A 22,423-nucleotide genomic window follows, 5' to 3' on the forward strand; every position below is an offset into this window, starting at 1 on the left:
ACGTTTCATGTTTTCGTTTATTTGAATATCCAAATGCCACCCCCATGTACAGAAGAGTTGGTTGCGGCCGCCCCGCAGCACGAATGTGAGTTCCAATACGGGAGCTGGAGGAGCGTTCCATCTGCTCTTACAAGAGGGGTGGGAGAGCAGAGAGTGTTGGCTGTTGCTATAGCTACGAGTTGTTGAAGCAGCCGGCCTGGACCCTGTGGAAAGTGAATTTAAAATGGACCAGAACAGGAGCTCAGAACTGAACGTGTCCGACTGTACAGCGGTGTCAGCAGCATTAGTGCATTTGCTAGAAATCGGTAAGAAGACTCCACCGAAATATCAGGGCTCTCGTTTTACTCGCTAGCAGGTCCGGACTGACAATACATTTATTCGGGCAAATACCTGGGGGGCCGCTCAGTGCAAGTCAGTGCGTTTTCAGAGCAGCAGTGCACTTACCTGCTAATCCTTCTAGTGTGGCTGCCTGATTGCGTATCAACCAGTGGTGCCCTCTCCCCACCCTCTTACTCCCCCCCTTCTCCTCTCCGGGCACCCCCCCACCCTTCTCCTCTCCGGGCACCCCCCCACCCTTCTCCTCTCTGGGCTCCCCCCCCCCACCCTTCTCCTCTCCGGGCACCCCCCCCTTCTCCTCTCTGTGCTCCCCCCCCCCACCCTTCTCCTCTCCGGGCACCCCCCCCTTCTCCTCTCTGGGCTCCCCCCCCCCCCCCTTCTCCTCTCCGGGCACCCCCCCCCCCACCCTTCTCCTCTCCTGGCTCCCCCCCCCACCCTTCTCCTCTCCGGGCACCCCCCCCCTTCTCCTCCTCCGGGCACCCCCCCCCACCCTTCTCCTCCTCCGGGCACCCCCCCCCCCACCCTTCTCCTCTCCGGGCTCTCCCCCCTCCCCTTCTCCTCTCCAGGCACCCCCCCCCCCCCCCCCCCACCCTTCTCCTCTCTGGGCTCTCCCCCCCCCTTCTCCTCTCCGGGCACCCCCCCCACCCTTCTCCTCTCCGGGCACCCCCCCCCCCCCCACCCTTCTCCTCTCCGGGCTCTCCCCCCTCCCCTTCTCCTCTCCGGGCACCCCCCCCTTCTCCTCTCCGGGCTCTCCTTGCTCAGGTTGCTAAAGCACAGCGAGGGGCCGTAGAAACTTGAATTGGTGGGTGGGGATTGAACGCAAAACACCTGCATGACGTCACATGCATTGCTCTAAATACAAATACCCCAATGGATGTGACATCAACATTTTCAAAATCACTTGTATCCTGGGGCAAGCTGAACCGTAGTGAAAATGGGGAGTCAGACTGATCAGCAGTGTCTTCTGATACCTTGAATCATGAAATAAGAAACAGCAGCCAGCAATCCTACAGCTCAAGTCAGGTGACCAGCACCTTCATTTCTTAAGTGAGTAGGGGGTGCACATGGCTTGTTTAAAGGAGAAGGAAAGGCAAATTCACTTGGGGGTGCCAAAATGTTAGGCACCCCCAAGTGACTTAAATCGCTTACCTTTTACCCCAGGCTGGTGCCCCTGTTAGGAGAGAACAGCACCAGCCCGGGGTAGCTGTAGCGAGCGCTTCCTTCTTCCAAGTTGGTGTGCTGTGTATGCACAGTAGAGTTAAAAGCTGAACTTTAACAAGAAAGTCGGCTTTTCACTAATGCGCATGCGCCCGCCCAGGAAATTTGCAGCAGAAGGAAGCGCTCGCTAACATTTTGGCACCCCCAAGTGACTTTGCCTTTCCTTCTCCTTTAAGACTTTTTGGGTAACTGTCAGTGTCGGACTGAGATGGCAGGGGCCCACCAGAAAACCCTGGACCATGGGCCCACTTTCAAAATTGAATTCCTCCCTCAAACTCTGTATTATCCCAGTCTCTTTTCTACATATATTATATGCTCTATTCTTCCATCTATCAAGCTTCCTTGTTCCCATACAGAAACAGGGAATGGCCATGAAATAGGCTAAATAGATAGAAACAAGAGGGCCCACTGACACCTGGTACCTGACACCTGGTATCCTGGTGGGCCAGTCCAACACTGGTAACTGTGAACCTTCAGGTAGTTAACTGGCTGCACAATTCAGAGGATAGTGGAGGTAGCACTAATGCGTGTGCAATATACCTTTAAAGTATAAAGTTCACTTTTAGTGTGCTATAAAATATTTATTATTTAAATATTTTTAGTATCCGTGCAATTGGTCTTCATATTTGTTGTTTTATTTTATTTAAATTATTTGCTGCCTTTTTCTGCCTCTTTATGCTTTCAGACAGGCAGCCAAAAAACTATTGCTCTGAGAGGCTATTGTTATTCAGTACCATATCTCACCTAGTTGCTAGTTTAAATATGATCCTAGCAACCAGATAGCTGCAGAAATACCAAACTGGACATCTGTTAAACAAAAAGCAAAAGTCCCAATTAAGTGAGAAAGGAAACTCCTTATGGACCGTTGCAGGTTTATACGTGGGCTGCTTTTTACTCCAGTCCGTCCTGCTCACTATGGTGTCGGGTAGGTTTTGTGGTTAGTGCAGAGTGTGTAGTTTAGCTCTACATTCACCACACCCACACCCAGTACTCCCAATTCCCATCACTTTCCCCTATAAACCATAACTACCCAATCGCTGTATATGAAGGCCCTGCATTCTGTGGGTGTGTTGCCTCCTGCTAAAGAGCTGCCTGTGGGAAACTTTATATTATGTATTTATAGTATTTCTGTGGGCAGCACTTTAATATATTTAAAATATTTTCCAGTGTTGAGCCTCCTACAGTTAGGTCTACTACTTGCACATCAGCATACACTTTCTCAGAGGGGTGCTATACTCTTAGGGGTATATTTATCATGCTGTGTAAAAAGTGGAGTAAAACATTACTAGTGATGTTACTTATAGCAGCCAATCAGATGCTTTGCTTTGGTTTTCTAACTGTTGAAATCTAATTGCTGATTGGTAGCCCTGGGCAACATCACCGACGGGGTTGGACTGGGGAGTGCAAGGCCTCGGGGGCCCCTGCACCCCCAATGGCCCCCGCCGTGGCCTTCACACACCACCCCAGAGAGCCCCCCCCTCGGCCGAGCGCGCATAAATGAAACTTACCTGTGGTGCATCGGGGGAGGGAGACCGGAGGATCGGTGGAGAGCAGAGAGATCTGGGCTACCGGGGCCCACCAGAGCCAGGTTTTTTCCCAGTGCCCTGGCGGCCCAGTCCGACCCTGATCACCGGTGATGCTTCACTCTACTTTTTACACAGCATGATAAATATACCCCCTTATTGAGCATTGAGGGTGGCAACTTTAGGTTTGGAACTGTTACCCTGCTACAGCAGACACTTTTTTCCTTGGGACAAGGCATGTGACAGAGAAAGAACTGTAGAAAGGATGCCTACATAGAGGGATCCACTGGAGTCCAATGAAAACTAGGGAAAAATAAAACAATTGAAAAAATAGTTAATTCATTAGATGAATACAAAGGAAATAAAAAAGGTATGGTTTAGTTGCCCTTAAAGGGATTCTGTCATGATTTTTATGTGTACCTTTTTATTTCTAAATTACACTGTTTACTTAGCAAATTCACTCTACCATTTCAAATTTTGTTCATGAACCAACAAATGTATTTTTTTAGTTGTAATATTGGTGTGTAGTCAGCTATCTCAGTGCATTGTGCCTGAGTCTGAGCTTTCAGAAGGAACCAGCGCAACACATTAGAACTGCTTTCACATAACCTATTGTTTCCTCCTATGCCCATGTAACTGGAGGAGTCCCAAGACGGACTTTGATTTCTTACTATTGAGTGCTATTCTGATCTCTATTGGAAGCTGCTATCTTGCTACCTTCCCATTGTTCTACTGATCGGATGCTGGGGAGGGGGGACTGAATGATCAAATTAAAGCTCAGGGTGCCGTCAGATCAGGGACCCCATCAACGAGACAAAGCAGTCCACAATCTTATGGAAAAATCAAACCTGTCCGATTGAGATCTGCCCAATTTCAGGCTTGATGTTAGTCGGAGAGGCCCGTCGGTGGTGTCCATAAACAGGCAGATAAACTGCCAAAGTGGTCTAAAGGACCGATTTCGGCAGCTGAAATGGACCCACCTTAAAGAGTGACTGACACTTATCAGAGCACAAGTCACGTGGCCGTGGCACCCTGGGAAATGAAGGATATGGCTAGCCCCATGTGTAATTTCAAAAGTAAATATAAAAAAATATGTTTGCTCTTTTAAAAAATGGATTTCAATGCAGGATTCTACTGGAGAAACTCTATTAACTGATGTGTTTTGGACAGTATTCCACTTCCCTTGCAAAAATTGTGTTATGTAACAACAGGAGGTCTGTGCATAAACTAAATTTATTGTTGATAAGGGCAAAGGTACACGGGCTGATTAGTCACCCCGACTTTTTTAAAAAAGTTGCAGCGACTAATCAGCATGCCGCAAACGGCTATTTGTTGCAGTGACTTGTAAATTAACTTATGGCAGGTAAACCGCCACAATTAGTCGGCGCAGCCGAATTTTTAATTCACACCGACTAATTGCCTGTGTGCCTTCGCCCTAAGGCAATATTAATATAAATTAGATTCATGCTTTATATGTTTACTACAGAGAAACAGCTGAGACAAGAAGAACTGGGATTTGATGAAGAAGCTTTACAATATCTGATGGGGATTGCTGACGCCCTAAAGGAATTGGTAACTATTCATAAACTCAAGCATAACAGAAGGAGAACTGTCTTGAGGGAAATTTATTGCTGAGGGAAATGTATTTTTCATTCATTTTTTCATCAGAAATCGCCACTATAGTGTATAACTATTTGTATGCATAATACTGCAAGGAGATACTCTAAAGGTGCCCAGTAAAAGCTGCCAATTCTGTCCTTCCAGACATATCTAAGAAAGATATGCTCATTTGGTTAATCTCCTCAAATGAGCTGATTTTTTAACGTATTGCCATCTTAATTCTTGATAAACCACAGTGCAGGTAAGACGGGACTATGGGGTGGTCCATTCCTGCCAGGGGCGGGCCAAGCTGACCGGGCGCCCTAGGCAACCCGGTCGGCCAACTCCGCCCACCTCCCCGCCCCCCCCGAACAGCACATGCGCGCCAAAGTACAGGAGGAGGTGCCATTAGATCGGTCATTGCCTCCGCCGCTAATGACAAGCGGCGGAGGCAATGACAAAGTAGCACTAGGGGTAGGCAGGAGAGGCTCCTGCCTGGCGACCCTCAATCATTGCGCCCTAGGCAGCTGCCTCTTCTGCCTACCCCTAGTTCCGGCCCCGATTCCTGCCATCTTATGGGTGATCTGGTTCAGCCAAGGCTGTAATGCACATAACAGGGCTATGACTTAACTGGTGTTTTGACTGTGTCTGTACTATCAAGAAGTAATATGGCAGTCTTCACTACTACATGTCAGACGTTAGTGTTCCCGAGATGTTCCACCCTGTCACTGCTAGCTTCTGCCATAGGCATTGATGGAAAGCAATACAGACACTAAAGAACATTATGACTGCCATAAATTGGGAAAAGGCAAGTAGTATGTCTGTAAAGAAGAAATCAAGCAGCATGAATATTATAAGTGTCCAAAGAAATAAAAAACTGTGTTAGGGTGATGGGGTCATCATGTTATTGTTTGCAATAAATGGAATAAAATCTAATTTTATAGAATGACATTGTGTCATATTTATTATTTGTTTTTGCTTTCGTAGAATATGTTGAACAAACGGACTCACCAACGAGTGACATTTAATAAAGAGGGAAAACCTAAAAACTTTTAAAAAAAGTACATGCATAAGAAGAATCTGCTGGTGGTCTGTTGCTTCAGTATTTGAATAAGTGAATTCATTAACAGACAGACAGTAATATTTTAAACCAGTGCTGTCCAACTGGCGGCCTGCGACCCCCCTCTGTGTGGTCCCCCACCTGTCTGGCTGCTTTGATGGTTTACCTTTGTGTAAGATTTAAATAGTATCAGTACTGAGATTAATTGGCCCCCTGCATGGTTCTCACCTCAGATTCAGGCTGTAAACCCCCTGTGTTGTTTAAACATGTAATCCCCTGTGTTGTTCACACCTTTTAATCCCTGCATTGTTCCCCCCTGCAGTGTTCACACCTCAGGTTTAGGCTGTAATCACCCACATTGTTCACCTGTTCACACCTCAGACCTATCATTGTATGTACTGCCTGTATGGCACACAGGCAGCATAAGGTAAGAAGATTATGGCACATAGGCAGTATAGGGCAGGGAGGGTATGGCACAAACAGGTAGGGCAGGCAGAGTATGGCACACACAGGCAGGGTAGGGCAGGTAGAGTATGGCGCACACACAAGCAGGGTAGGGCAGGTAGAGTATGGCACACACAGGCAGCATAGGGCAGGCGGAGTATGGCACACACAGACTGCATAGGGCAGGTAGAGTATGGAACACAGGCAGCATAAGGTAGGCAGACTATGGCACATAGGCTGTATAGGGCAGGGAGGGTATGGCACAAACAGATAGGGCAGGCAGAGTATGGCACATGCAGGGTAGGGCAGGTAGAGTATGGCACACACAGGCAGGGTAGGGCAGGTAGAGTATGGCACACAAAGGCAGCATAGGGCAGGTAGAGTATGGCACACACAGGCAGGGTAAGGGCAGGAAGAGTATGGCACACACAGGCAGGGTAGGGCAGGCAGAGTATGGCACACACAGGCAGCATATGACAGGCAGAGAATGGCACACAGGCAGCATAGGACAGGAAGAGTATGGCACACACTGGCAGCATAGAGCAGGCAGAGTATGGCACACACAGGCAGCTTAGGGCAGGCAGAGTGCTGCCTGTGTGTGCCATACTCTGCCTGCCCTATGCTGCCTGTGGGAGGTGTACCTGGCAGGGGGTTGTTCTGGGAGTCTGTTAGTAGTTGGAAATAGCCATTAAATGGTCTCTAAGGTGTGTAATTATGTGCTGGTGGTTGCTGTGCTATCCACAGGGGAGGAGGATGCATATGGATTTAAGGATATGGCTTAATATGACATAATATAATTCTTTCACATATAAATGACGGTTGTTTTTACTGCACTAGCACCATTGTGATAAAATAGGTGTGGTTTGAAGTGGGTGTGTTTTAAAAAAGGGGAGTTGTCAAAACTGGCTTCCATTAGCGGCCCTCCACCATGTATACTAGAGAAATTCCGGACAGCACTATTTTAAACTATAAGGTAGGTAAGTTGGGTCTGAACTGTAGCCACAACCTGTTTGATTTAGAAGTCTGGGTGGACCCTTACTTAGCTTTAACATGAATGTCAGTCATTACATAAGCAAGTGCACAAGTTCTCCTGCACTTTGTGTGTTGGAAGGCAGAAGTGAAGGAAAGCAGGCCTGGCCAGAAATGTAAAATAGTCCCTGGTATTTCAAGTACACAGAAACCCAAACAGTCACCACAGGCCACTAAGTAGTCACTGTCTATGGCATCTTAGAGCAATATACAAGGCTGTCCAGCACTTTTACCCTATGTTTTCAGCCATTTGTAGATCTATAAATATTTACAGATAGTGAGTAGACTTCAAAATTTCTCACTGTATGATACATGCAATAATTACTACTTATATAAAAACTTTTTGGACCATTAGGAACATGCTAGAAGGGCTACACGTGAGCTCCTGGAAGAAGAAACAATAAGGACCAGCAAATTGAGATACAGAATTCAGCACCTCCCAGGAATGATAACAAAGGAGATAGAAGGTGATAATAATTTTATGGACTGGTATATGTAATATGTGCCAGCACTTCTCTCAGTGTTGTGCAAACTTTATAGGATTTGTAAGCAGGCCCGGATTTGTGGCGAGGCCACAAAGGCCCGGGCCTAGGGCGGCATAAACATAGGGGCGGCATGCCGCCCCGCCGCACGCAAATTTTTAAAATTTTGCTCCCATACGGAGCAATGGGGACCTCTCCCCACTGCTCCGTATGGGAGTTTTAACTTTGGCGCATGCGCATGCGCGTTAGCGCGGCGGCAGGGAAGGAGGAGGTGGTTTGCGCATGCGCGCTCGCACGGCGGGTGGGGGCGCCGAATTGGGGCGGCCTCGGGGCGCGTCGTTTAGAAATCCGGCGCTGTTTGTAAGGGCAAACAATAAGAAATGATGTGCCCCCACGTTCAGTATTCCCTGCTGTGTTGGTTTTACTGTAACAATCTGAAGTTAGAGTTATGGTTATATGTAATTCCCAAGGTTTGGCTTTATATTTGTTTATTTGTGTTTTAGAGGCAGTTTTAAGTGCTCGCCTGTTGAATGCCTCTGAGCTACAGCAGCTACAAAGTGAGTTAACTAACAAAATGCAGAAACTGGAACATGCTGTTCGGAGTCAGTCAGAGCTTGAAGAAATGAATTTATTTCTTAGGTATATTTTATTTCTTCCTAAAATTTATCCCAACAGATTACGTATATGGATTTGTTATCACAATAGTGCTGTAATCTATTTATCTAAAAAAGCTAAATATGGCTGAAAAGAGTGAAAATTAAAGTTGAATTCTAATCCCAGTGAGAAAAAGGGTTTCTATATGTTTGTGATGTGTTGCTTATTGTGAATGTTTGAGGTCAGTGCATAAAACGTAGGAGACCTGCATAACTGGATAACATTCAGCACCACACCTCAATATTAAAGACCTAAATACATGGGCCTATGTTGTCCTTTCATTATTTATAGCCACTGAACCTTTATAATTTCTGTGTGCATATGTGCACACCTGGGAACAAAGGGAATGGGGGGAGTCTTCAAGCATTTCTGTGCATTGAAATCACAGCCCATTTTAAATGTAATTGCAAAATGAAAGATTTGTATTCCAAAAAATAGTATCTACTACAGCCGGATTTATGCTGTGCAATTTCATGGATAGTTGACAGATTCCTGCGGCTTAAGGCCTATAAAAACAGTTAAAAAATTAGAAACACTCACTATCAATTGCAGTTTATCCAATTATTATAAAATTACATATTTCTTAATAATTTAAGATGTTTTTTTATTTCCATGCAAGGAGTTTAGTAGTTAAGGAATGATTTTATTAGGACCTTTTTCTATAAAAATGGTAAATGAGACATTGGAGAAAGACTGACATTATTTGATAATACAGTAATCTATAACTGTACTAGACAAGAACAACTGAATAGCTAATTGGATACTGCGGATTACAGGACCATGTTTCTTTTTCACCCACAAAATCTATAGTCATACCTGGGAAATATTTTCATTTTGTAATTCCATGTAAAAAACTTATTGCTGTGGACATTAATATGTATTAAATAATCACATTTTGTCATTGCTTTCAAATCCTAGTCAGCATGGTAAAACACTGGGGGATGCATACCAACAAGCTGTTGATTTACTTAACCAGCATATGGCAGAAAAGGCTTCTCTAAACATTATCGTAAATGAGACTCACGTGAAATGTAAAGATGCCCAAGATGCAGTTATTGAATACAAAAACCGAACTGAAGACCTGGCAGAAGACATGATAACTGAAAGGGAAATATTTTTTGAGGAAAAAAGACACTTGATTGATGAGGTGCCACTGCCTATTTATATTCTGTACATATATTTTATTTTTATATTTACTTTTAGGTGTATTACTCCTGTTCACTGTGCAGTAATGTTCAGGAGCACTATAAATTTACATATAATTCAATACCAGTGCATACATCCTAATTGTTTTGTTTTACATCTATCCATGTTTACTGTAGTGGCTTCACTGCCTCTTAAGGATTATACACCCTAATCTTTCCTACTCTGCCTTACTAGGTTATGTCTTAACTAACTTAAGGCAGTTTCAGAAGTAAAGTAACCATCTCAATACACCTCATGTTGCAGATTAAAGAGACAGAGCTAAATACAAGGGCCCAAGAAGAACAAAATAGTAAGAAAAAAGAAATTTATGTCCATCTGACCTCACTTCTATTTGATGAAGAGGAAAAGATAAGTAAAGAAAAAGAGGTAAAGAAAACGTGTTTTTTTTTTAAGCTTCTTGATTTGTTTCTCTTAGTTAAGGCTCACCAACCTCAACTGTAATAAACTTTCCTCAGCTATAAGTATTTTCTTTTATCAGACCTACAGCTTTTTATCCCTAGAAAATAGCTCTTTGGTCCCTATAGGTTTTCTACTGCAGACAAATACCGGTAACGGTTTCTTTTATAAAAATATAAAGTTAGCAGTATTACGCATATTAACTTATTGCACAAAAAACAGTTTGGCAAAAACATTATCAGAAAATTCATACAATACCAAATGACATCAGATTTCACCTGATGACCTCATCAGGTGAAATCTGATGTCATTTGGTATTGTATGAATTTTTTGATAATGTTTTTGCCAAACTGTTTTTTGTGCACTAAGTTAACATGTTTATGATACAAATTACCCCAACACTTTGTATTGTTACTGGTCAGTTCATTGTAGTTACAACTAGAATTTCTGTAAAAGGCCCTTGATTTGTTAATGTGGCATCATTTGAGGCTTCTTGCGGTGATCCACTGCATTTAGATTGCCACTGCCTTTTTATAGTTATTAATATACCTTTTGCGTTATATGTCACAGGCCAGCGTGATGGTATCCTAAAATCTTTTAACCAAATTCTTTATCTCTTTGCTAACAGATTATAGGTGGTATTAAAGATGAAATATTACTTTTACAAGCATCACATGCTCGACTGACAGAAAAGCTGGATGTCAAGAGACAGGAGTCCCAGAATTTGGCTCAAAAAATGTGAGACTATAACATAAACTGTAGTTAAAACCAAACACTTAGGGGCGTATTTATTATGCTGTGTAAAACTAATTCGCCGAAAAAACGGAGTAAAAAGCTGTGTAAAATAAATGGAAAAGATCGCCATCTGAACGCCAGATATTACGCCGGATATTATGCAGTTATTTTCCATAAGTTCCGGTGGAAGAAAAAACGCGTAAAATAATTACGCCAATTTTACGCCTTTTTACGCCATTTTTACATGGCGAAGCCTGGCGATGTGTGGCGAATTTTCTCGCCGTTTTTTACACAGCATAATAAATATGCCCCTTAGGGTGTAATATTGGTTAAAGAAAAACTGTACCCCGAAGAATGTAGGTCTCTGTGGTACCAAGGGCAGTAATTTTTCTGGCCTATGTGGTGGAGGGCCGATAATGGAAGCCAGTTTTGACCACTCCCTTTTAAAAACCACACCCACATGGTTATCAGGAGAGCTTTTAAGACCATACCCACATTAATGGTGATAACACACACAGGCAGCATAGGGCAAGCAAAGTATGGCATACACAGGCAGCATAGGGCAGGCAGAGTATGGCACACACAGGGAGCATAGGGCAGGCATAGTATGGCACACACAGGCAGGGTAGGAGATGGGCAAGTAGAGTAGGGAATGAGACGGGAAACATATCATGACCAATCATCAAGTAACTGATAATGATGAACAGTTTGTGCTAATATGTACAGTGATACAATGTTGGCACTGTTTCTACAGTCTGGTCTGCAGGTGCCAGTGTATGAAGTCTTACAGATATGAACAATGCAGGGGCTCACAGGTGTGAAAAGGGGATTACAGGTGTGAACAGTCCAGGGGTTTACAGCCTGAATCTGAGGTGTAAACAGGGCAGGACTAGTTAAGTGTCAGTACTCAGTACAGATACCATTTAAAGCTTATACAAAGGTAAGTAGTCGCAGCAGCCAGACAGATGTTTATTAGTATGTGCCACTTAATAATCCTAAATATAAAGTATGCCATTGTAAGTACTAAGGGCAACCCCCTGGGATCATATAATTCACATTACACAGAAACAAACCTAGAGCACACATAAATGTTTGGGCACATCAGCCAGTAAATGGACAAAATTCAGCAACTTTTTATGTAGATTCATATTTTAAAAAGTTGTTTTTTTGTGTCAGTATCACTTTAAGTATTTATACTAAAGGTATAGTTTTCTTTAAATAATATCTAGAAGATGTTCTCCAAGAAGATCAGTAAGACAGCTACTGGAAATAACAAGAGGGCTTCATGAGAAAGATAATAATATAAGGAATGCAAGAAAACTTGGGAAAACTTAAGTCCCAAGCCAAATCCGGTTTGGCTACACACATGGATTTTACCAAATACTGCAGAAAAATGCTAGGATTCCACCAAATACAGGAGTTGGTGCATTCCTAAATGATATCTTGTTGCACCATCACAGTAATTAGGAGTATTTTATACAACGTATATTTATGTTTTCTAGTTATCATTTTGAAACATGCATTGAAGAAATGAAAGACAGATACACAAAAGAAAGCAAATCACTAAATGAAAAGATATCAGAGGTAAGGAGAGGTTGTACTATTAAAACAAGAAAAAACTGTTCTGTAGAGGTAGAAAACCCAAACAGATGCTCAGTGCTAGGTGTACTACATAGGGTCTAACAACTGATATAGTGTATAGCGATAGTTTAAGTACATGACAGTGTGTTATTAGTTGCTTTGTTGATTTTATGGTGATATAGTTTTTCAAGATATATACAGTATTATAGGCACTAAAAGTGTTGCATTTGATGTTTATATCCTGTAAACTTAGTAACATGTCTAGCTATAGTATTGCTCAAATAGTACTGTAGAAAAGTATGCTTCTGTGTGGGTGCAAGCATTGTAGCCTGCAGTAACAGGGCAGTGGCCTGACAACTTTATCTGCATCTATATTTTGAATGCAGTACTGTAGTGATTCCAGTGGCCTTAAAGTACATGCTTAATTTTAAGCTCCTGGCTTGGAGGCAAGTTTTGGTTGCAAAAACAGGTGTAATGCCAAACAAAGCCTAATGTAGTCTGCCAGTCTACCGAATAACCAATCACAGCCCTTATTTGGCAGCCCTAGAAACATTTTTAATGCTTGTGTTGCTCCCCAACTCTTTTTACATTTGAATGTGGCTCATGGGTAAAAAAGGTTGAGGATCCCTGCAGTACTGTATAAATACTGAAATAGCATGGCAGAAAAATCCCCAACCGTCCCTTATCAGGGTTGTAAAATTTTGCTGATGTCTCTGTGTGTGAAGAGTTATTTGTACATAATGGATGTTTATGTTTCTGCAATAAACTTTTTTAGCTGGGTGAAGAGATGGATATAGTGAAAAAGCTTCATCAGACACTAACAGAACAACATAAGCAACTGATGGAAGAAAACCAGACGACTAGAGAAAGAGAGGACAAAGAATATGCAAAAAAACAAGACACGGCAAAACAGTATTCATATTCCTATGATAACTATTATTACATTTCTCTCTTAACGACCTGTCTGTTACACTATATATGTGCTGCCATACCCTGAATGATGTAACTTTAGCCCTTCTAGTACTATATAACTTATCACATAAAAATGCAGTTTTTATGTGATGGCAAAACTAGAATTTTTTTTTTATACTTTCTGTTTTTATCTTTAGGGTGTTATTTGCCACAAACTTTTTATAATCATGGTAGAATATTAAATGCACATAGTTGATGTCCTCAGTTACATACTTGTGCAAAGTGCAATATTCAGATACAAGTCGCCATTTTTTCTATAACATACTTAAAGTTAACTTAAAGGTGAACAACCCCTTTAAGATGCTGCCACTGCAGTGGACATAGTACCACCCTTCTTGGTGTTCAGTAACCTCTGAACTCAGGACATCAAAAAGTGGAAGTAAAGGGCTGCTTCTTTTGTATTAGTCTTCCTGTCCTGACCACTGCCATGCTTTAGTCCAGGACAAACAATTGGGGCACACAAAAATGTTCTGTAGTAACCCTTACTACAGATTCCTTTTCATTTATAATATCTGTAAATGAGGCAATAAATGAAAGAAATGAATTAGAGGCTTACGTAAGATGTATTGTTTCATCTGACAGACTTGAACAAATAAGAGCTGCCCTCAGTGAAAAGATGGAACTTTATGGAAAACTCAAAAAGGAGATTAAAATTCTGGAACTGGAAACTCAAAGACAAGTAGAAAATGGCAGGTGAGTTGCTGTGAATAGGAAAACTGAACAGTATTTTGTCATGAGAAACAGTCCCCAATTCTATCTCTATTTTCTTTCAGAAATCGCACAGAGCAATTAGCAGCTCGCGTTGAGGAGTCTAAGGAGGTGCTTGCAAAAGAAACACAGAATAGGTATGAGGGCTCATTTACTAATACCATAAGTGCAAATGCAAGAATTTGTGAAATTGCACCCATTCAGAATCAACCACTGATGGATGCTGTGCTTTGTATCAGGCCAGGCTTGTTTCAGCCAAAGCAAGTTTTTTAGAAACCACAACTATACTCATTTCCATGAATAGCTGTCATTAAAAAGATTAAAAGGTCATTAATGAAAAAAAATGAAAAAATTAATGAAAAAAATGTAGAAAATGCGAAAACCGCAACTTTTTTGTATTGACATACAAATGACAGTGTCAAAAAAACCTGAAAAGCTCTAAAACCACGAAGCAAAGAAACATCTTCCATTTGTAATAGGGACATCTGTCGTTGACTTCTACATTGACTTCTCAGCAGGTTTTAGATGGCGTATTTTTGCTTTCAGATTTGTCACGGTTTATTGGCAAAATAAATCGCAAAAAATTGTGTTTTTTTCCCCACAACAAGGTATATTACAGCAAAAATCATGAATCATGACAAAAAACTTGAGCATTACTAAATGCCCCCCTAAATGTGTTCATATACCAGTGTCAACATGCAATAAAGTATTTTACATCAAACAGGAAGACACTTCAGGTTAAGAGAGAAGAATTATCAAAAGACCTAGAACTCTGGAAGATCGCTGAAGAAACATTTACAAATCAGCTTAAAGAGAGAATTGCTAATGGCAAAAAGGATATTGCTGCCCTAACTAAAGAGGTAACACTGATTATGGCCTGCATGTTTTGATGAGCGTATTGGCAACATGTATGTACAGGTATAGGACCTGTTATTTAGAATGCTCGGGACCTGGGGTTTTACAGTAAGGGATCTTTCCATAATTTGGATCTCCATAACTTAAGTCTGCTAAAAATCATTTACATAGTAACATAGTAAGTTGGGTTGAAAAAGACATATGTCCATCACGTTCAACCATAATTTTTGTTTTTACATTTATTTTATTTTTTTTTAAATGTAAATTTAAATATTGAATAAACCCAATAGGATTGTTTTGCCTCCAATAAGGATTAATTATATCTTAGTTGGGATCAAGTACAAGGCACTGTTTTATTATTACAGAGAGAAAGGAAATCATTTTTAAAAATCAGAATTATTTGCTTATAACAGAGTCTAAGGGAGATTCCATAATTCGGAACTTTCTGGATAAGGGATCCTATACCTGTACATGTTTATTATCTGATACTATTGTATACCCACTGTCTTTTTAATTTTTGTTCTTGTCCATGCCATCCTGTGAAAGAAATATACATCCGAGATTGAACAGAGTCCTGTTGGTGGATGTGCATATGCACAATTGATAACAAATTATCTTGTGTATATTAGTTCAAGGAAAGCACAGTGTTTTCTGGACTGGCAATAAATGCTAACTTTGCTAAAATCTTTGAGAGAAGCTATATTTTATTTATTACAATGCTACTGACAGGTTTGAGATAAGTGAATATTCTGAATTCCAGTTACCTGCAAAGGCACATTCTTGATGTATTTGTTCTGATGACATGATAGAAGCACTGTAACATATCATAATAGTATTTGTGTATTCCTGGACTAAGCTTTGTTACTTAGGCAGATTCTTGAAAGTACAGGTATGGGATCTCTTATCCGGAAACCCGTTATCTAGAAAGTTCTGAATTATGGAAAGGCCATCAGCCATAGACTCCATTATGAGCAAATTATTCAAATTTTTGGAAATTATTACTTTTTTCTCTGTAATAATAAAACAGAACCTTGTACTTGATCCTAACTAAGATATAATTAATCCTTATTGGAGGCAAAACAATCCTTTTAGGTTTATTTAATATGTAAATGATTTTTAGCAGACTTAAGTTACGAAGATCCAAATTATAGAAAGATCCCTTATCCGGAAAACCCCAGGTCCCGAGCATTCTGGATAACAGGTCCCATACCTGTACATGTTAACTATAATTGCAGTCTTTTCCAACTCATTCATATCCCAGTAGATTAGAATAGCACTAAATAGCACTCATAAGATTTACAGGATTTAAAGAAAAAAATAAAGACCTGTGCTTTAGTAACCCATTAAGATCTATATCCATACTTGTGCACTACTGTTATTGTTAAATAATTCACTGCAAGCACAGATAATAAAGCTTCACATTGCACTGCCCTTGAACTTTCAGTGCCTGGTGTTTAGGAGTGCAGGCACTCTCTCAATGGTAAAACATTTCTGTTGGTATAATAGAATATGTATTCACTGAAGGGTTTTTATCCATTAGGTAAACCATCTTCTCAAAACCATAGAGCAGTGGGATAACCAGATCCACACCCTGACTGAGGAGATTGATAAAGCCAAAGAAGCATATTCAGACATGGAAAGAGGGTTGTCAGCAGAGATAGACAAACTACAGGTAACATGAGTTTAGCACATTCATTATTTTCTTTCTCTCTCTCTCTATTTTTAAAACAGTAAATTGTTGTGCTCAGTTTAAGGTCCTGTGTATACAGATAATTATAGTCTTCATTTAGTGCCCTTACAATGAATAGCATTGTTTGGCCAAAAGTGCAGGGATTCTGTCTCATTGTTTTTTGCCAAAAAGGTGGAAAATAAAAAAATGTTAGCTTAAATGATAGATCCCATACCTATATAAAAGTTGTCAAGAATAAAAACACCTCTATAGACCAAATGGCAAATATGTTCTATGGATGCTAGCAATAGAGGAGCCCTCTGTGCAGTATTCTTGGCAATTTTACAATGTGTATACAGGTGTTGGAAATTGTGTAGGAAAAAATGTTCTCTGCGGAATGGTACCACATAGAGATCAGGGAATTAGTTATGAGGGTATTGAGATTAGTAAGGGGGTTTGCAGGGTGACATTGTATGAATATCTGCTAAGCAGGTCCTATTACACACCAACAGAATGATTAGACATCAATGCAAGATTTTTGGCAATGGACATAACTATCTAATATCTAGGATTAGTAATATAGATGATTATTTTGTTATCTATAAATATAAATGAAAAACCTTGAATTATGGTCATCATGGAAATTTAAAATATTATAATATTCTGCATTAACTTCATTATCGTATTTTCCCTTATACAGGTATATATGCATATATAAGGTTTGTATAGGCCAAACTATATGTTTACCTCTAAACTAGCATATTCTGGCCTTATTTCAATATTATATTTCTGAAGGTGTATAGTATAACTAATATTGCGCTAAGGACCATGTATTTTAGGCTAAAATCTATGTATTAATTTAATTATAATCATTTTTGTTTTATACATAAAACATTTTGCTGCTCTTTTTGTTTTTGGACCCCAGCCCATATTGGAATGTGTTCGGGTTCACGAGCATTTAGGCCTGTGTTTACCAGTCATTAGCTTGCATATAAAACTGGATGCAAGTGCTTGCTGAGGTACATAGTACTTCCGTCCATAGACTTGCATTAACACTACTTATCAATCTGGATGACTTGCGGCTCAGCTTTGCTGTGAGTGTTGGAATTTACCTACCGGTACTTTCAAAATTGGAATACTTTGCACCTGCTCTGGCATCAAAAGATTTTACAACTTGGTTGACAGAGGAAATCTACAATTTTTTATTTTTAGTAGCTGGTTCTTTAGAAAGATTAGACTAATTATGCTTGGCAAGGCCAAATAGTACTCTTTCAAAATTCCATTATTGCCAATTAACATACTTCTACAAGTACTTAGGAATAATAAAGTACTTAGATAACAAGTACTTAAACAAGTACTTAGCTAATAAACACTTGGGTAGAGGTCTCACCCCCTTCGATGACCTTTGCATTAGCAATACACCCTTTACGATTACAATCCCAACTTTGTTGTTGGCTCCACCTTTGTTGCTGGCTTCACCAGAATCTGAGGTTGAATCTCCCAGAAAAGATACATATGAAGGGGTTAGCCAATCTGATATAGATCCAGGTGTTATAGTGCACTGGATAGTAATACAAACCCTATAGACTAAAACAAATACACCCAAGTGTTACCAACATATGCTGAAGGTGTAACCGGGCCACCAGCAACCTCCATCAGATCTTTTGGATCTGTTCATTTCTTACATCTTACTGGCAAAAGGTCTTATATCTATGTTTTATGATACTGGGTGATAGTCCCAATCCTGCTATTTGGGTAACACAAGGGGACACCAACCAGGATAAAATGAAAAAACAGCAGCACTCCGGAAATGTTGTAGAAAAAAGTGACTTTACTCAAGTGCACATAGCCAACAAGGGGACACCAACATTCCCATCTGGACCTTGGAAAGGCACCTGTTAAAATACCGCAAGTCAGTTACTTCTAACTGCGATTAGATGCTATAGAGGCTACATAGGCTAGGCAATGTCTTGTAAGGCGCATAACTATACTTGTAACTAAAATATGTTTCCAATAAAGCTCAGTGTAATGTTATTCCACTAGAAGCTGTATTTAGTTGTTACTTAAATGCTCAGTAAGAAAAATCTGTACTGAAAAATAAAGAATACTTTGCACAAGTGCAAGCCTATAGAGAAGGGAGTATACTGTGCACCAGTGAGCACATTCATCCGGTTTTATAACACGTTATCACAAATTAAAGTGCTAAAGACAGATTCAGATTTTTCTTGCACAAGTTTGGTGTAACTTTGTGTGACAAGTCTACCTATAGCTCCTTCATAATAATCCACATTCTCTATAGAAATAAATCTAATCTGGTCTTTCTGGTTCAAAATATATTTATAGGGACAGTTAAATCTTTTAAGTGAAAATCTTGTATCAGAGACTGAAAAATTAGCAAGTAAAATCAACCTCCTGAAGGAAGCAGAAGAGAAACACAGCATGGCAGAGAATAACTATGAGCGACTGAAAAATAAAGTTGCGGGTATGGATTAAAAGAAAATAATATACATTTTCAAAATAATGCCAAGTTTGACTAGCCTGACCTTAATGTATGTTTTTGCATGTGAGACTGCTTTAGTTTTTTTATGCAAGTTTAGTGTAATCTTTAGCAATAAATAAGCAGGACATTGCTGTTGTGAAGTTTGAGGTCCATGCAGCCCTATTAACTTACAGTGCCACACTTGTGCCTTTTTTGTTATTCTCCTTTTTGTAGGATTAAACAGAATTTCCCCTTTCTACCAGTTGTCTGTAGCAGGATTACCCCCACCATTTAGCAGCATCATCTCACTGTGCCTTAGCTCTCTGTGGCACACAAGGTGATTCCAGTTGTTTTATTGCTTGAGTGTTTTGTAGACTGAGAAATCACTATGATTTTAATTTTTATGCCAGGCCTTTCAAACACCGGGCCTTTCTATAATGTATGTTTTCCAAAATGTTTATGTGTCATTTTCATCTTTTTTCTAGAACTGAAAAACCAGCAGAGGTCATTAGAAATGTCAATGAAAAGAATTATCAAGGATATAGAAACAAAGTCAGAACTGAAGGTGATTTAACGCCCCCACCCTTTCTTTATTTGACACCACTGGCATAACTACATGCTGGCAAAGCCCCCTTACAAAAAAATCTTTGAAGGGACCAAGCAGCTGGCACACACAGCAACCCCTATTTCCCCCCCCCCCACTCACTTACATTCTTGCTGCCTGCCCCCTCTCTGGTAGGAGAGCTGCAGGAATGGGGTATTTCTGTACTATAGAGCAGGGCTGTCCAACTGGAAGCTTGCAGGAAGTATGTGCCCATCTAAAGGACTTTTATCAGCTCAAAGGCTACAAAAACTTCAATATATGACATCATCATTTTAATTGCATCTGTCTCTCCAACATGCTCTTTGAGCTATTATTGGCCCACTACATGTAATAAGTTGGTTGGACAGCACTTTCCTATTTGAACAACAATGTAATAAATAATTATTGTAAGCTCTTTTGAGCAGGGCTCTCTTCACTTCTTGTATCGGTTATTGATTGCTTTATTGATTGGCTTTTCAATAAAATGATCCAAGGCTATTGTGATACTAATATCTACAGTTAGTACTAGTGGTTGTATTTATAGTTTATGTATGTGAGTGTATAGATTGGTAGGTGTGGGTTAGGTGTGCTGGGTTTACTTGGATGGGTTGACCTTGATGGACACTGGTCTTTTTTCAACCCTATGTAACTGTAACTATATCCATCAAGTTCAACCGTTTTTGCTAGAAAACCTGCCTACCTGCTAGTGGCTCGTTTGTGTAGTGCACAGGGTTACAGGGCTCTCTTCCCAAACCTGTGTATCTGTATATACATATCTATAATAAACAAGAGTCCTGAGTAACCCGTTAAATTATTTCTTATATATAGTGCATTGTGTTGTCATCAGTAATTATAAGTGCTTAGTGACATCCCTTGTCATTTGACTCATTAAATGTGTCTGAAATAACGTCCTGTTGTGAAATGATTAATAATAAACTAAACATTTTTGCAGTTCCTTTATAAAGAAAAGATATAATTTGTGCAGCTACTTTATTCTTTCTATAGTTCTTTAAACTCTCAATAGAAATGAAAATAGCTGTAGGCAAATATGACTACTGTTTACTTATTTTGGCAGGAAACAAAGGAAATTGCATTGAAAAACCTACGCAGTGGTTTATTTGAAGAGCTGCAAAGTAATCTTGGGAAAATACTGCTAATTGAAAAGGATATCTATGAAGTGAACAGAAAATTGGAACTCGTCACCATTGAGAATTGCCGCCTGAAATTAGTGAGTAGTTTTATGCACCTTAATCCATCTGCCCACTGCACCAATTCAAACCCTCAACTCTGGCCTAGATATTGAAAGAACAGGAGCAAAATATGAAAGTAGTTTTGAAGAGGTTGTTCGCTTTTAAATGAACTTTTAATATGATGTAGAGAGGGATATCCTGAGACAATTTGCAATTGGTTTTCATTTTTTATTTTTTGTGGTCTTCAACTTTTTGTTCAGCAGTAGGGAGGGGGGAAATAATTCATGTGGGTCACTTCCTTTGATGCAAGCATTGCTTTCTATGATGAATTAAAAGCTGATGCACGGGTCATATAAAACAACGCCCGCATAAAAGCAATTATTTCGCCCATCCCTATTCAGCAGCTCTACAGTTTGGAATTTCAGTAGCTATCTGGTTGCTAGGGTCTTGTTTACCTCCTTAGCAACCAGGCAGTGGGTGAAATGAAAGACTGGAATATGAATAGGAGAGGGCCTGAATAGTAAGATAAGAAACAAAAAATAACAATACAAATACATTTGTAAGCGCACAGAGCAATAGTTTTTGGCTGTCGGGGTCAGTGACCCCCATTTGAAAGCTGGAAAAATGTAGAAGAGGAAGATACTTAAAAAACAATAAAAAATAATGAGACCAATTGCACAGTTGCTAGGAATAGCACATTTTATAACATACTAATAGTTAATGCAAAGGTGATCCACCCTTTTAAGTAATTAAAATATAACGTACAATTGCCCTGCACTGATGTGTTTGCTTCAGTATTGCTACTATCTTTCATATAAAATAGGACATGAATTGTCATTAAATTGTCTATTTGTAGCTTCTAGATCAACCAATATACACTTTAAATGTAGCTTTTTGAAGTTACTGGGCCTGTAATCATAGGTGCAAGTGAATTCTGGTGTAAGGAGAGGGTTGGTTTTTATAGAAAACTCTATCAAACTAAGCTATTTATCTAATACAATTTTATTTACAGTGTTGTGCACAATTCAAAGAAGATATTGATAAATCAGTCATGGAAGCAAACACACACTTGTCAGCTGCGCAACAAATACAGAGCAATTTGGCTATACTGATTGGTGAGTTATTCTTTGTATTATTGGTCTGACATGTCTCATCATTCTTTATGGTCTACCTGATCACTGTATATTTTTATTTTATCTTCAGAGCAACTCCATGACGAATGGGAGAAGGATAACTTTGTATGCAAAGTAAGTTTGCTTGAAGGCAGCCATACACAGTGCAGCCCCACATAGCATTTGACCAGGGGCGCTGTTGATAGTTAAGAAACTCGCCTTAGGCGGCAGCAGCCCAAAGGTTACCAGGGGCCGCAAAATCCTCAGAAGGGCCTGGTGCGGCCATTCCCTCTCCCTGGCCCTCTAGCGCCGCACTTCCCAGCCCCAACTACGCCGCCATAATTAAAGGTAGAAGAGAGGCCAGGGAGGGGGGGGAACACTACTATGTATACATAGTTATGCTACTGGTGCATCGGCAGATTACTTTTTTAAACCTTCACTATGGATAATTGGTTGGGATTGTTAGCCGACAATACTCTTAGCAAAATGATACTAAACAATACTATCCCTGTTTATATGGCCAACAGTAAATCTCAGCAAGGCTATAGCTCCAGTCCATAGTTTTCTCTAAAGATCCATGTTCTAAAGTGCC

At 40.3% G+C, this 22,423-nt stretch overlaps 1 protein-coding gene across 2 annotated transcripts in view; it reads left to right on the forward strand.

The window, feature by feature from the left end:
- LOC101732248 (putative leucine-rich repeat-containing protein DDB_G0290503) overlaps positions 1-22,423 on the forward strand; it is a 27,045-nt gene continuing 4,622 nt past the window's right edge. Inside the window, exons 1-18 of one of the 2 annotated variants that reach the window (XM_031890720.1) lie at positions 1-305; positions 4,564-4,649; positions 7,565-7,676; positions 8,195-8,330; positions 9,264-9,492; positions 9,795-9,917; positions 10,576-10,685; positions 12,185-12,266; positions 13,039-13,175; positions 13,818-13,928; positions 14,009-14,080; positions 14,668-14,803; positions 16,339-16,470; positions 18,811-18,949; positions 19,432-19,511; positions 20,605-20,757; positions 21,732-21,834; positions 21,923-21,966. In XM_031890720.1, coding sequence (XP_031746580.1) covers positions 224-305; positions 4,564-4,649; positions 7,565-7,676; positions 8,195-8,330; positions 9,264-9,492; positions 9,795-9,917; positions 10,576-10,685; positions 12,185-12,266; positions 13,039-13,175; positions 13,818-13,928; positions 14,009-14,080; positions 14,668-14,803; positions 16,339-16,470; positions 18,811-18,949; positions 19,432-19,511; positions 20,605-20,757; positions 21,732-21,834; positions 21,923-21,966 — 2,067 coding nt within the window. In that variant the 5' untranslated portion in view covers positions 1-223. The remainder of the gene's footprint in view (positions 306-4,563; positions 4,650-7,564; positions 7,677-8,194; positions 8,331-9,263; positions 9,493-9,794; positions 9,918-10,575; positions 10,686-12,184; positions 12,267-13,038; positions 13,176-13,817; positions 13,929-14,008; positions 14,081-14,667; positions 14,804-16,338; positions 16,471-18,810; positions 18,950-19,431; positions 19,512-20,604; positions 20,758-21,731; positions 21,835-21,922; positions 21,967-22,423) is intronic. The other variant, XM_004917212.4, reaches the window with a different exon arrangement.

Source organism: Xenopus tropicalis, chromosome 8 (genome assembly GCF_000004195.4).
Source record: "Xenopus tropicalis strain Nigerian chromosome 8, UCB_Xtro_10.0, whole genome shotgun sequence".
Lineage (NCBI taxonomy): Eukaryota > Metazoa > Chordata > Amphibia > Anura > Pipidae > Xenopus > Xenopus tropicalis.